The 16,016-nt window shown below is 32.3% G+C and overlaps 1 protein-coding gene across 1 annotated transcript in view; it reads right to left on the reverse strand.

Annotated features, from left to right (window-relative positions):
* CNBD1 (cyclic nucleotide binding domain containing 1) overlaps window positions 1-16,016 on the reverse strand; it is a 403,074-nt gene that overhangs the window by 165,789 nt on the left and 221,269 nt on the right. Inside the window, exon 6 of the mRNA XM_023518062.1 lies at window positions 1,509-1,705. Within this exon, the coding sequence (XP_023373830.1) occupies window positions 1,509-1,705 (197 nt within the window). The remainder of the gene's footprint in view (window positions 1-1,508; window positions 1,706-16,016) is intronic.

A 16,016-nucleotide genomic window follows, 5' to 3' on the forward strand; every position in this document is an offset into this window, starting at 1 on the left:
TCTGGAGTTCTGCTATAACAATTTCAACCCCAGTGAGTATTTTTGTAATTGATACTAAGGTCAGAGTCTCAATGGGGAAGAAGTAAAGAAATTTAGCTGTAAATCTGATATAGGGACATTAACCCCTTGGTACATAAAATGTCACTGTGGCCATCTGTTACCATGGAGAAATATACAAAACGTCTAAAAAATAGAGTCAGGTATGGTTCAAAGTGGATCCCCAGGTTCATGGTCCATTGATCCATTTGAAGATGATGTTCACATTCCCTAAGTAGATAATTTAGAGGAATACTTGGTAGCTGGTTTCTTGGCCAGTAGGGTAAGAGCTATCATAATAAAGATCAAAAGAAAGTCTCTGAAATTGTTCTGAGCCTTCTCCCCACCCTGGACAGGACAGTAAATCAAAACGATATCATGTCTCGTGCAATGTCAGAGGTTAGAGCTGCTCTGAAAGACCTAATACGGGAAGGGAGGTGGACCTAGTGATTCCCATCAGCTCCTCATTTAATAGGTGAGTTTGGACTTTAAGAAAACCAAATGAATCCTCAAAGATTAGATCTGACTACTATATATTCAACCAAGAAACAGTGCTAGTTATAGCTGTTGTACCAAATATGTGGTATTTGCTAGAGCAGATTAAAATAGCATAAGGTCTCTGGTATGCACTCAATAACACGACAAATGCATTCTTTCCTATAGCCATCAAGAAAGAGGACCAGAAACATTATTCACTCATCTGAGATAAACAATATTTTTGTAGGTTTATCTCATTTTTAACTCTGTCATTATTTCTTGGTTTTATTCATCCTCATTCATCTTAAACTTGATACTGGTCTTACGTGTTTTTGATTGTAATCTGTAATGCTAAACAATTTGGCTTTAATTGGTTCCTTTGCTACACTGGATGTTTTGACTACCCTAAATCTAGAACTGGCTTTTTGACCACAATTCTAGTCACACCAGACCCGACTATTCTGGGCAGTATCCAGGAAAAAAGAAATTTTTTTTTTTACTTTTTACCAGCTGATAGACTTGAAATATTACATATATGAAAAAGATTTATTTGATTAAGAATTCCTGACTTTTATGAAATCAACCTTTTGATTACCTTAACATTGCAGTTGGGATAAACATGAAAAACATACATTCCCGGGTTGTTTTAAAAGTGCTTAATTATTATTTTCTGTCTCCCCCTCCTCAAATTACCTGTTCCCTCGCCCTCATCTCAAACTACCATCCTTGTTCTTTTAGGGATTTGGCCACACTGAGCTTGTCCTAGTTATCAAATACACTGCACCAGTCCTGCTGATGGGCCAGTTATACTGATTACAAAAATGTATAATCAAATTTCAAGTTCAATATTAATAGTATAATTTATATTTTAAAGATACGTTATCTTGACTATTTCAGGAATCTAAATATATTTGGATCTAAATATCAGGAAGAGATAAAATTTTATAAGTGTGACACCTTTTTTCTTATTGAAAAAGCAAATATTCATCTCTTACCATTGAGTCCCGTGAATATAGGTTCAAGGTAGTAAGGATAAAGCTTGAGTGTTCTTCATTCAAAATATAGCTGTGACGACGACTATGAGGTGTAGAAGGGCTTTTTAGATCACTGTCTTCACTCCAACTTCTGAATGGCTTTTTTTTAGGTCGAGCTAGGCCTTTTAGTATTATATAAAATCCATCATTTCCAACCACTGAAAAACAAACAAAACAAAAAGGATACACTATATGCTTTATTTTTTAGTCTCTTGATATACTTAGGATGAACAGATATATTATACTTGGTGTATTTTAGTAGACTCTAGTTTATTCTATAACAATAACTATAATATAGTATTTAGGCATTTACAAAAAATGTAAACAAATTACAAAGGCATGTTTATACATTTGGACAGTACTTTTCAGATAATTATATATAGTAGCCCATCCTCTAATAGACAGGATAGACTCTAGATAAAAACCATGACATGGCTAGAAAATTGAGACCGGAAAATCCCTTAAATGTTTTTAATGTTTATCCCCCCCCCCCAAAATAGCATTTTGTCTATTTTATACAAATAACAATATGTGCCTACTAGAATTGTCATTTATTCTTGCTCTGGGCATGATTATCACTGAAAGAACTTAATAAAAGAGATAGATTGAGAGAGTAAATAAAGATAAGAGTTTTTCCCGTATCTATCCTACTTCACAGTAAAAGGCTCCACTATCTGTCACTCAACCCCATTTCCTAAAGTTCCAACTACGTGTCTGTAAGTCTTACAGGTATACTCACTGGTGAGCATTTTTAATGCAACTTAAATTAGTTCCAGCTTTCTGAATCCTATCCTTTACGAGGGTATGGGAATAGGACAGGGTTTCTCTCTGTCTCAACTGTTGTATGTACTACTTTATAATGAAATTATTTTGATGTGACAGTGCAAAGTGAAGCAGCAAGTGCTGATATAGAAGCTGCAGCAAGAGATCCAGCAGGTCAGGCTAAGGTGATTAATGAAGCTAACTGCAGAAACGATTTTTAATATACACAGAACAGCTTGAATTGGAAGAATTTGCCATCTAAGACCATCATAGCTAGAGAGGAAAAGCTCAAAGCTTAAAACACAATCTGACTCTTGTTACACTCAAAGGCAGCTGGCAACATTAAATTGAAGTGAGTATTTCATTTACCATTACAAAAATCCTGAGGGCCTTAAGAACTATGCTAAATCTACTTTATCTGTGCTTTATCAAAGGAACAGAAAAGCCTGGATGACAGCACATCTCTGTACAGCATAACTTACTGAGTATTTTAAGTTCAATGTTGAGAACTAGTGCTAGAGAAAAAAGAAACGGAAAAATTGCTTTCAAAATATTACTGTCCATTGACAATGCACTTGTTACCCATGAACTCTGACAGAGCTGTACAAAGAGATAAATATTGTTTTCATGCCATCCATTCTTCAGTCCATGAATCAAATTGTAATTTCAACTTTCAATTCTTATTATTTAAGAAATACTTTTCATAAGACTATAGCTGCTACAGATATTATTTATCTGATGGACTTAGGCAAAATAAATTGAAACCTTCTGGAATCAATGCATCAGTCCAGATGTCATTAAAAATGATTTTGATTCATGGGACGAGAACTACATAACCACATTCCCACGAGTTTGAAAGAAGTTGATTCCACTCTTAGGGATGACTTTGCGGGGTTCAATCTTCAGTGGAGGAAGGAAGTACAGATGTGAGAATAGCTAGAGAACTAGACTTAGAAAAGGTCTCTGAAGATGGGACTGAATTCCCAAAGTATCATGTCTCAACTTGAATAGAGAAGGAATTGCTTCTTTGGTATCAGCAAAAAAAAAAAAAAAAATAGTGTTTTATTTAGATAGAATCTACTGCTGGTGAAGAGGCTGTGAAAGTTGTTGAAATAAAAACAAGAAAAATAGAATATGACATAGTTGATAAAACAGTGGCAGGGGGTTAGAGGAAATGACTCAATTTTGAAAGAAATTCTATTGATAAAATGCTATCAAACAGCATCTCATGCTACAGGCAAATTGTGGGTGAAAAGAAGAGTCAACTGATGCAGCAAACTTCATTGTTCTCTTATTGTAAAAAATTCCCAAAGCCACCCTAGCCCTTAGGAACCACTACCCTCATCAGTCAGCATCCATCAACACCAAGGCAAGTTCCTCTATGGGAAGATGCTGATGACTCACTCAAGGCCAAGATGATCAGTAGCATTTCTTAGCAATAAATTAATTTTTCACTGAAGTATGTTCATTTTTAGACATAATGCTGTTACATGATTAATAGACTATAGAATAGGCACTGAAAACTCTCCAATTTTGTTTAGTTTATTTTATTGCTTTATTCACCTTATTTGCAGCGATCTGAAACCAAGCCCAGAATATCTCTAAGGAAAGCGTGTAAAGTAAAAGGATCGAATCTAGGGACAGGATTTAGCTGGGTCCCAGCATTATATTCAGAATGCAATCATGGGAAAACCAGGTATTTCCAGGATCAACTTCCACATCAAAACTTGTCATCATGCTATGTCAAATCATATGTACTAAAAATAATTTTTATTTTTCAACTATTCAGCAAATGTAATCATTTTAAGTTGTTGAAGTTACTATTAAAGTGTTTAAGTAAACTATAGAATTTAAAAATGATATACATAACCAAATTTTACCAAGGAGAGTATCTTTAAGAGTTTTGAGCAAGTTAAATTAGTAAAATTTAGCTGATACAGATAAAAAAAAGATGGCATCCAATTATAATAATTAAATTCGTTCATACTAATGCTTAAAATCTTATAGTAAATAATATTGCCTTGGAAAATCTGCTCTTACTATCAAAATTTACAAAAACAGGTCATTCAAATACCCTACATAAATCTTTTTCCTGAGTTTCTTCATCATCAATTGAACTATTTCTTCCAATGCAATTCTCAAAAACAACCCTATTATCTTTAACGGGTTTGTGATACAGTATATTCTGCATCTTTATGTAATGCAATCTCTGAAATTTTATCCAGCCTACAAGAGCTATAATCATTTGCACAATATTGACTAGTATTTGCATAACAATTTTTAGCTAAATTTATTTTTAAACTTTATAAAATAACTGCTCAACTTATTGCAAAAAATGACTTTGTCAAAATTAAAATTACTGAAAAGATACGGAAAATAATAAGAATCACCCATACTTAGACAAATCATTATTTTAATAATGGACTTATTTGGAAATAGGGTAGGGGGGACTGGAATAACAAAATATAAAAAATTGAAAAAATCAAATATTTCAAAAATGGAAAGAAGCAACTGCAATCCTCATAGATTATTGGGTTGAATGTAAAAATTGTTGAATTACTCTGTGAGAATGTCTGGTAGATTCTTATAAAATTGAATGTATAGCTACATAGCAAGTTATTTAAATGTCATACAGATTATCCAGGGTGGAGGAAACAGCTAATAAAGTTAAGCTCTCTAAAATATGATAGACAGATCACAAAGTGGAGTTAAAGTTATAAATTGTGATCAAAGGACATTCGATCATTAATGCAATTAATTAACACTTGGTAATAGGTGTCTATTTTAAATTGCACACAAACTTTATGGCCACCCTGTATAAACTATTGAAATTTTTAACCGGTGAGAAAGAACAAACAGTGTAAACACTCAAATTTTTGAAATATATAAAACTATTATATGTGTTATTTTAAAGAATAGGAGCATTTGAAGAAAATCAGACAATAAGAAAACAACACTGATGACAAACCATGAAATATTGATTCCCAGACTTTGCAAAACTAAAGAAATTTCCCAAAATCCACCTGATTAGGAATAAGTTTCATAAAAGTATACACATAGCTCTCCATTACAAGAAAAGTCAAAATATTTTCATAAGGACTTGAAGAAATCTAGTGTAGAACCTCACATTTTAAAATAGCTCTTAACAATATTTGTATTAGTGAACAAAGGTATTCAAAAGGAATTAAAAATACTAGCAAGGGAACTTTAATCAATCATTTTGGTAATGACTTTTCAAAAGATTAAAGGTCAAACACAATGTTTGGTTAAAGCAAATGTATCTCTGCATTCATTGCTGAGGACTTTCCACTCTCTAGTACACGGCTAAAATCAACCATCAAGAAGGACTTAATGTTTCAGAGGGCTATAATTGGGTGAATAAGGTCATATTGTCAGCTGACTAATCCTTCCTTGGCCTATAAAATTGAGTTTAAGTGTTATCTTTCTAGCAGGGAAGCCTTTCTTGATCTCTGCCCTGCTCCCATCTAGCCTAATTAACGCCCTTCCCCTCAAGGCGGGGACAAAATTGACTCAAACAATTTCAGTCATAGCACCATTTTCAGACTCTGCCAAGAGAGTACAACCTCTTGAGACAAGAAACCCTGATTGACTGCTCTCAGTATCTCTAGCCCATAGCACATTGCCTGGATTATTTTAGGCATTTAGCAAAAGTACCTGAATGGATGAATGTTAAGTTAATAATCCCCTATTATATTTCTCAAAAAGAAATTGTAAAATATTTGGAGATTGACTCTTCTGTTTTCATAGACTTCTGTCTATAGAGGAATCAGATAAAACTCTTTTATGACTTACTTTCTTCTCAGTTCATTATTTGGGAGCTTAGGAAGATATCTGAAAGCTATATAAATTTTAAGCCAGATAGCTTAATTCATAGAATCTCTTTTATAAGGTCTGAGTGATTTTAGAGATAACATCACAAAAGCAATAAATGTCCTTTTCATAGCCTTTGTGATATTAAAAAATCTTTGGGGATGGGACTATTGTGCAATTCTAATATTGTCACCCTTAAGGGTCTAGAGTAGTTGTTTTAAGGCACAAGTCTAATAACCTTTCTTAGAATATCACTATAACTTATGAAAAGCAATCTACAAAAGAACACTGGATATTTATTTTGAGATTAAAAATATTCAAATATGTGAATATTGTCATAACTCCAACTGGAAGGGATGTAAAGAAATTCATTTAATTTTATTTTGACCATAAACTTTCTATTAGAAAAGCCTTTCAAAATTGATGTTTCTAGTATAGGAATCACAAAGTATATAATTATGATAACAGGTATCACATGGCAAATATCTCTAAATAAGTACATAAAATGATATGAAAGTCCAAAGAAGAAATCAATTGAATCCGATGGGAGGGCTTGGAATGACTTATGTAAAGATGGCATATATGATGGATCTTGAAATATATATAAAATTTTGATATGGGGAGAAAAATATTGAAAGTATGGGAAATTGCATGAACAAGGCACAAAAAATAGGTAACATGGAGCTACTTGATGGTATTTGATCAAAAAAGGGAGATTAATGAAAAAGAAAGAACTTGAAGAATCCAAGTAAAAGAAAGAACATACTTCGAAAGCCACTAAAAATTGGAAATATGGTTCAAATAATCAATGACCAAATGTTCAATCTGGATAAAAAAATGCTACTTTTAAAGTGAAGTATGATTTTCAATAATTAACTTATCAAAGACTTACATTAGAATGAGGCAATATTGGAATTTTTATATAATACTACAGTAATGCCATTCTGATAATAGGTAGACATGTAGTAAGATGTTTAAAAATATCCCCACCTTTTTTTAAATTATTTTTTATTAAATCATAACTTTGTACATTGATGCAATTATGGGGTTCAGGGTACTGCTTCGATATACAATGTGAAATGTTTTCATTGAACTAACACATCCATCACAATTATACTCATTTCTTAATAGTTTTGAAATATACCATTGTATCATGCACAACAGGTGAGTTGATCCATTATTTTAACTTTAGAAATCTGTCATTAATAAATAATCCAAGTAAGGTAAAAATTAGGGTAAGATGATATTCAAGATCATGTTAGACATGACAGGTAAATATCTAAGTTCATTTTTTAAAGATTGATATAGTAAATTATAACATCTATTATAAAATATGCAGTTATTAAAAATTACTCAGAGACAATCATGAGCAAGAAAATCTTGATATATTAAATATGAAGTAGGAACCACAGTTACAAATTGGGTTCATTTAGAAAAAAATGCATGCAATTAAAACCAGAGAATAGTTCAAAGTGATAGTAATGACTATTGGAAGGTAATGAGGTCAAGGGATATGTATTTTTCCTTATTTGTGGTTTTTTATATTTTCCATAATATTCTCTGTGTTTCCTGACATACTATATTCCTATAATAATGATGACATATTTGGAGTTAAAAGAAGGATGAATAAGGCAGTGATGCATTAGACAATTTTTCTAGAGAGAATTGGCAAAATGAGAGACCAGTTATGAGTCTATTAAAGTATTCTTTATAAGAAATAATACGAATATTTAACCTAATCACATGTACCCTTATATTAATTTGAGATCTAAAAAAAAAGAAGCAATGAATGGAGGCCTGAACAAGGCATTGGCATGGAGAAGAAAAAACAGAAAATGAATTTAAAAGTAAAAGTTAAATTCATGTGATGCAACTTGATTAATTTAGATAGAGAAGCAGTAAAGAAAATTACACCATTTAACATTTTCATAAGGAATATAGTGTTGCCACTGAAGTATGTGGCAGGAAAAGGCCTATACCAAGAACAAGTTGAGTAGATTGCTTTTTCATGTTTTGTCTTGTTTTGTTTTGTTTTTTTCCAACATTCCAGCAGAACCTCCAAGAGGATTTCTCAGGCAACAGTCAATTATGTGGATGTAGAGCTGAGGTAAGGGCTCAAAAACTGACTTTGAGAATCAGAAACATATAAATTAAAAGTGAGTCATAGAAATGAACAAAAGGTTTCATAAAGAAAATGAAAACAAAATTGGAAAGTTAGGAGAGGTAATAGAAGCACTGTTGTAAGAGACAAGAATAAATCAGCTTGTTCACAAATGACCTTTGCCAGAAGCTAAGCTTCTGTTGGGGATGGAACTTCCTAAAGAAACATTTCTAATTAAATCAACCTGACTTAAGGTATCTGGTCAAACACATTTATAAAGGGAAACTGCAAGCATTGCAATCCTTTATTATAAAATTAATATCCTCATTGAAGCCACTTACAGAGGAAATAAATGAACAAATTAAAAGTTGAGAATCCATCATACTTATAGCATTATTAAGTTCCTTTTAAAATAGCTAAATATTTGTAGATAGTGAATAAAAAGAAAGTTTATAATTTTACAAATTATTAGTGATCGTTTTTAGTAACCTTAAAATCAGTTAATTCTTAGTTATTTTGGCCTTCTTACACACAAAATAATCATTGAGAACAATTTTAATTTCAAAAATACCTGTTCATATCCATAACATATATATTTAAAGACAAGGATTTTTATTTTTCTTAGTAAAAAATTCATTAATTCATTTAAACTTGATGGGTCATCTAAAGGAATTTTTGTCAGCCCACAAAACAGCTATATTATTGTTTAAAAAGTTAATAAAATGGAAGAAAATATGGGTAAGAAAAAATGAATAAATTTAAATTACAGAACATTTTATATAAAATCTAATAGTTTGGCAAAGAAATAATGTTGAATAAGGGGATGATCTTTGCTCCATTTTCCTTATTTTTAAAACATTTTAGTGATTTAAAATTTTTATCAAAGTAATGTCACATATATTTTAAGTCAAATAGTTTTGAAAGGCTTATAAAAATGCCCATAAGCTTTCTAGCAGCCAACACGTAATGAGAAAAATAATTAGCTACCAGATTGAACAAATAGAAAAAGTCTCCACATCTACAGTACAAAAAAATAAACATCAAATTATTTATCATTGTGTATTTTAAAGTTGTTTAACCCTTCTTGTCTACTAGAAAAATAAAAGAAAATCTAAGAAAGTTTTTTAAAAATATAAATTCTTAAGAATTATTAAATCCAAGTGGGTCTCCTGATTTTACTCTCTTCTCTACAGATTTTAAAATATACCCCTGCATAACTAGATGAATTTGGTTTTTCAGCATTGTTAAATAAGCATTGTCAATATATTGGTAGGATAATCTCAAGAGTAACCTATATAAATAATTTGAGAACTAGAATTACTGTTTGTTTTGCAAAGTCATTTTTCTGATAATATCATAAATAGTTATCTATTAAAGTCAACCTTTTATTATCCTCAATAAAAACTTAATTTAAATTACTGCATATATTAATATGTAATAGTTCTTATGACTGTTCCTTAAATACAATTAATAAAAAGCATACATCTTAAAATATATCAACAATTTTATGCAATTATCATTTACTCTAAGTTTGTAATCTAACTTAAATCTTAAAGTACACATGATTCCAATTATTTTTCTGAAATTTTCACTTTGCTTTCTAATAATAAGATATACCAGATTTTAATCGTAAATGTATCCTTTTCATCAAATCTCTAATTTCACATAGATAACTTTTAGGTAAAAACTGAGCAATGATTTAATTCATTTCCCCATAAAATACAAAATCTTTGGCCATTACATTTTTTAAAAAACTTTTATTATTTTACATGTTCTCAAGTTCATTAAAACTAAACTCAGTGGCCTCTGATTACATTTTCAACACTCTATTTTGTTTTAAAAATAAACACATTATCATTTTATTTGCTATTAAAAAATAATCTTAACCCTCATTCATGTCACATTTATAAGATGTCAGGGAGTATACTGTACACATTTAAAAGATTAAATGTTACATTAGACATTAAATCCATGACAATGAAGTAAGAAGAATACTATGCCATCAAGAATCATTCTTCTAGTGAGGGACTTAGCACACTATTCTTCTAACAAGGAGGGATTTAATATCACCACGGAAGACTAGACTCACACTAGAAAAGATGGTAAGAGTAGGGTCATTGTCTTCTACGGCCCAGCATCTGGACAAAGATTATCAAAAAGTGCATCAGTTTATGTGATACATCACCCTTTGATAGTGTGCATTACCAAATACTGCTCCTTGATGTTGTAGCATTTCAAGAGTTTAATTTTATTCACAGAAAATGTTTTTTTGCTTGGAGACAGCAAAGGATAAGAGAAACCAAAAGGTTGGCTTCAAATGTCTCAGGTTCAAAAGGCCTGGTTCTATTTAGCCTTCACTGGTGTTAAACCAGGAAGACTAGACCTCAGGGTCTTCAAACCTCAGAAAGGGACAGTGAATTCCATCCTGCATAGCTCAGAAGATTGTCTGTCAAATGACTAATGGTAGTAAAAGGAATTGATACATCATAAAATCTTGTTACTCTAGTATAGGGAATTAGAGAAGAATAAATAAATAAATGTCTTGCTCTAAGACAGCATTCCCCAAGTATGTTGCACAGAGTTGCTTCCCGGGGGGGACATAGAACACAGGTAAATTACAGTTCTGAAGTAGTTTAGGGAACATGTAAGAAAAACACAATGTATGCTAGCATACTGATGTCTCTGATGTGCTGAATTTAAATAAAAAATCATTTAAATCATCATTTCACAAATTTATTTCCTCAGCAAACTCCTATCTATTGATTTTTTAAATTTTTAATGTTATTATTAGAATAAGAATATATTCTTCTAATATGTTAACATATGATTAAAAGAAACTGATTTTAATCACAGGGAGCTGACATGCATTACTAGCCCCCACTGGTTTCCTGTTTTTTGTTTGTTTGTTTGTTTTTGTTTTTGTTTTTAAGCATTTAAAACATAGCTTATACAATGAAATGTAATTCAGGCACATAGTGGACGCTTCTTCAAAATACCATGTTAAGTGATTACAGTCATCGCAAAAGGTCAATTATTATACGATTCTATTCATGTAAATGTCCAGAATGAATGAATCCAAGAGTGAGGCAGAAATGGGCCACTGGTTATCAGAGTCTGGGAGGAGAGGAGAATGGAGAGTTATTGCTCAACAGGTATAGAGTTCAATTTTGGCATGATGGAACTGTTTGGGAACTAGATAGCTGGTTCCACAACCCCTTAATGTACTACGTGTCACTGAATTGTACACTTTAAGTGACTAGTGGTTAACATCACATAAATTTTACCTCACTTTTTAAAAAGGATTCCTTAAGATACAATTCAAATACCATGAAATTCATGCTGTTAAAATGTACAATACAGTGAATTCTTAGTTCATTTAAAGAGATGTGCAAACCTCATCACAGTTTAATGTTAGAATATTTTCATCATCTCTCCAAAAAACTTATGTACATCAGCATGTCCCATGCCCCACTCCTCAAAGCTCCTGGAAACCAGCAGTCTATGTGACGTTCCTATGAATTGACCTATTCTGGAGGTTTCATATAAAAGGAATTACGAAATTCCTTCTGTGACTGGCTTCTTTTATTTATCACATTTTCAGGATTTTCTAAGTTGTAGCAGCAACATTGCCTCATTCCTTCTTTATTACCAAATCATATTCAATTATAATAATTTATTACATTTTTAAAATTCCACTCGCTTATTGGTGGACATTTGGGTTCTTTCCACTTTGGGCTATGTAAATAATGCTGCTATGAACATGTGTAAATAAGTTTTGCATGAATGTATATTTTCATTTCTTGAATATGTACCTAGGAATGAAATGTCTGGATTAAATGGGAACTTTAACATTTAAGGAATGGCCAAACTGTTTCCAAAGTGGCTTCACCATAGTATAATCCTAACAGAAATGTATGAGAGTTCTGATTTCCCTACATCCTCAGTGCTAATAAAATACTATATTTTATCTTTCTGTATTTTAACCATCCACTCAGTATGGAGTGGCATGTCATTGTAGTTTTTAATTTACAATTTTTCACTGACTAATAATACTAGATGTTTATGTGCTTATTAGCTATATATATAGCCTCATTGACAATCTGTCTATTCAGGCAGTTTGTATTTTTTTTTTTTTTTTTTGAGACAGAGCCTCAAGCTATCCCCCTGGGTAGAGTGCCATGGCATCACAACTCACAGCAACCTCCAACTCCTGGGCTCAAGCGAGTCTCCTGCCTCAGCCTCCCAAGTAGCTGGGACTACAGGCGCCCACCACAATGCCTGGCCATTTTTTGGTTGCAGCCATCATTGTTGTTTGGCGGGCCCGGGCTGGGGATTCGAACCCGCCACCTTAGGTGTATGTGGCTGGCGCCTTAGCTGCTTGAGCCACAGGCGCCGAGCCCAGTTTGCATATTTTTAATGAGGTTTTCTTTTTGTTACTGAGCCTTAAGTATTCTTCCTATACCAGAGGTGAGGCCTTTACCAGATATATGATTTACAAATACCATATCACATTCCAAGGTTGGCATTTTTCCTTTAGATTGTGTTCTTTGAAGCCCCAAATATTTTAATTTTTATAACGTTCAAGTTATCCAATTTTTTGTCATTTATACTATTGGTGTCATATCAAAGAAAGGATGGCTTAATCTTTGATTATGAAGATTAATTCTTCAGTTTCCTTCTAAGAGTTTTATAGTTTTAGCTCTTACATTTAGGTATTTCATTTATGTGGGTTAATATTTATATTTGGTGTGAGTCAGGGGTTCATCTTCATTATTCAGCTTGTAGATAACCAGTTGTCCAAGCACCATTTGATGGAAAGACTATTTTTCTACCATTTTGAATTATCTTGGGAAACTTGCCTACAATCAATTGACCATAAAGTTAAAGCTCTATTTCTAGACTCAGTTTTATTCCATTGATCTATAGTTTCATCTTCATGCCAGTATTACACTAGCTTGATACTATAAATTTGTGATAGGTTTTGAAACAGAGATGTGTGAGTCCTCTTACTTTATTTTTCTTAAGTACAATTTGGTTTTTCTGGGTCCTCTAAATTGCCATATGAATTTTAGGGTCAAATTATCAATTTCTGCAAAAAGTGCCTGATATTTTTGGTAGGGAGGGATTGTGTCAAATTTATAAATAAATTTAGGTAGTATTGCCTTTTAAAAACATTTTATGTGGACATTGAATGACTCTACTTATTTAGATATTTATTTAACTACTTTCAACATTGTTTTGTAGTTTTAAAGATACATACTTGCACTTCTTTTGTTGAATGTATTCCTAATTAAGTTATATGTTTAATGTGCTTAGTAAATGAAACTGAATTGCTCAATTTCATTTTTAGATTATTCATTGCTTGTGCTATAAATTCTCTACAATAAATTCTCCTTTAGGTATTTGGTAGACTTCATCATGAAGCCATCTGGTTCTAGCCTTTTTTGTGTGTGGAAATTTTTAATTATCAATTCAGCATGTTTATTTTTTATCAACCTATTCAGATTATCTATTTCTTCATAAGACAATCATGATAGTTTGTATTTAACTTGTCCATTATATCTATGCCATATAACTTTTCATCATACAGATCCTCAATCTATTTCCTTGTAATCATTTCTTATTTCTGTAAGGTTAGTAATGATATTCAGTCTTTCATTGCTGATTTTAATATCTTAAGTTTTTTCTTAGTTATTAATATTTTAATTGACATTTTTAAAGTATAATATGATATGTGATACATGTATAAACAATGTGGGTTGATGAAATCAATAAAATTATTATATCCAAAAATTCACACATTTATTATTTTCTGTGTTGAGACATTTGAAATGTATTTTTAGTTATTTGAAATATACAATGCATTACTATTATATGAAGTATAAACATGTTGCTGTACAATAGATCTCAAACTTTACCTACTCTATCTAACTGAAACTTTGTACTTTTTGACCAACAAGTTTCCTTCTATCCTCCCATCCTGCCCCAACCTCTGGTAAGAACATTGTGCTCTCTATTTCTATGTGTTTAACTTTTCTATTTTATACACATAAGTGAGGGAATGTATTTGTCTTTCTGTGCCTGGCTTATTTCACATAGCTTAATGACCTCCAGGTTCATCCATCTTGTCACAAATGATAGGATTTTTTCCCCATTGTAACTCTAAATAGTACTCCATTGCACATGTGTGTGTGTGTGTGTGTGTGTGTATCACATTTTCTTTATCTTTTCATCTCTTGAGGGACATGGTTGATTTCATGTCTTGGCTATTGTGAATATGGTGCAATGCACATGAGACAGAGTCACACTTTGTCCCCCCTAGTAGTGTGGTGTGGTGTTGTAGCTTACAGCAACCTCAGACTCTTGGACTCAAGTGAGTCTCTTGCCTCAGTCTCTCAAGTAGCTGGGACTACAGATACCTGCCACAAACCCTGCTATTTTTAGAGGCAGGGTCTCATTCTTGCTCAGACTGGTCTCAAACCTGTAAGCTCAAGCAATCCATCTGCCTCAACTTCCCAGAGTGCTAGGATTACAGGCATGAGCCACCGCACTCGGCAACACAATTATTTTTTTAAATTACATATTGTCAGGAATTACAGAACTCACTTCATCTTCCTTTTTTTTTTTTTGCATTTTTGGCCAGGGCTGGGTTTAAACCCACCACCTCTGGTATATGGTGCCAGCGCCCTACTCCTTTGAGCCATGGGCGCTGCCCCCTCATCTTTCTTTTTGACACCTCTTTCCTCATATAGCTTGTTTTATTCTTTTACTTTCTATTTATCTGTATCTTTGAATCTTACATGTGTTCCTAATTAAACTATTTGAATCTATTCTGCAGATCTGCTTTTTCATTACGGTGTCTAATACATTGCTGTATATACACCTTTAATGTAATCATTGATAGCAAAAGATTTACAGCTAGGATTTTGGGATTTGTTTTGTACATGTCTTATATTTTCCTTGTTCTTTTTCTCTATTATTGCTTTATTTTGTGTTGATACGTTATAGTGAAACCTTTTAATTTTGTTGTTTTTATCTCCTTTATTATTTTAAACTATTTTCCTAATGAGTGCCTGTGGAATGGAATTAATATCTCAATTTAATTCAATCTAGATCAGATTAGGACCAACTTAATTGTAGTACTAAATAAATATTTGGCTCCATATAGCTCTGTTCCCTCTTCCTGCTTTGTTTTAGTGTTGTCATATAAATTACATCATATAAAAGCACATCAAATGATTTTTATAATTATGTAATTGTTTTAAAAGAAGAAAAATGCTACAAAAAATTAATTTACTCTGTATTTTGTATTTACTTATATACTTACTTTTCTCTGTGTGGATTCAAATTACTGTCTGGTGATCTTTCACATTATCTTTAAGGACTCCTACAAGTGTTGTATAGAGAAAGATTGCCAGAGATAAATTCTCTCAGTTTTTATTAGAAAATACCTTAACTTCTCCCTGATATTTATTTATTTATTTATTTATTTATTTTTTGGCCGGGGCTGGGTTTAAACCTGCCACCTCCAGCATATGGGGCTGGCATCCTACCCCTTTGAGCCTCAGGCACCGCCCATTCTCCCTGATTTTTAAGTGATAGTTTTCCTTAAGATAAATTTCTTTTTGCTTTTTTTTTGTTTTTTGTTTTATTTGAGACAGTCTGGCTCTTGTTGTTCTGGATAGAGTGCAGTGGTACCATCTTAGCTCACTGCAAACTCAAGCTCCTGGGTTTAAGGGATCCTCTTTATGTCTCGGCCTCCCAGGTAGTCGGAA

The sequence above is a fragment of the Otolemur garnettii genome, unplaced genomic scaffold, assembly GCF_000181295.1.
Source record: "Otolemur garnettii isolate 467f Iridium unplaced genomic scaffold, OtoGar3 scaffold00004, whole genome shotgun sequence".
NCBI classification, from domain to species: Eukaryota; Metazoa; Chordata; class Mammalia; order Primates; family Galagidae; genus Otolemur; species Otolemur garnettii.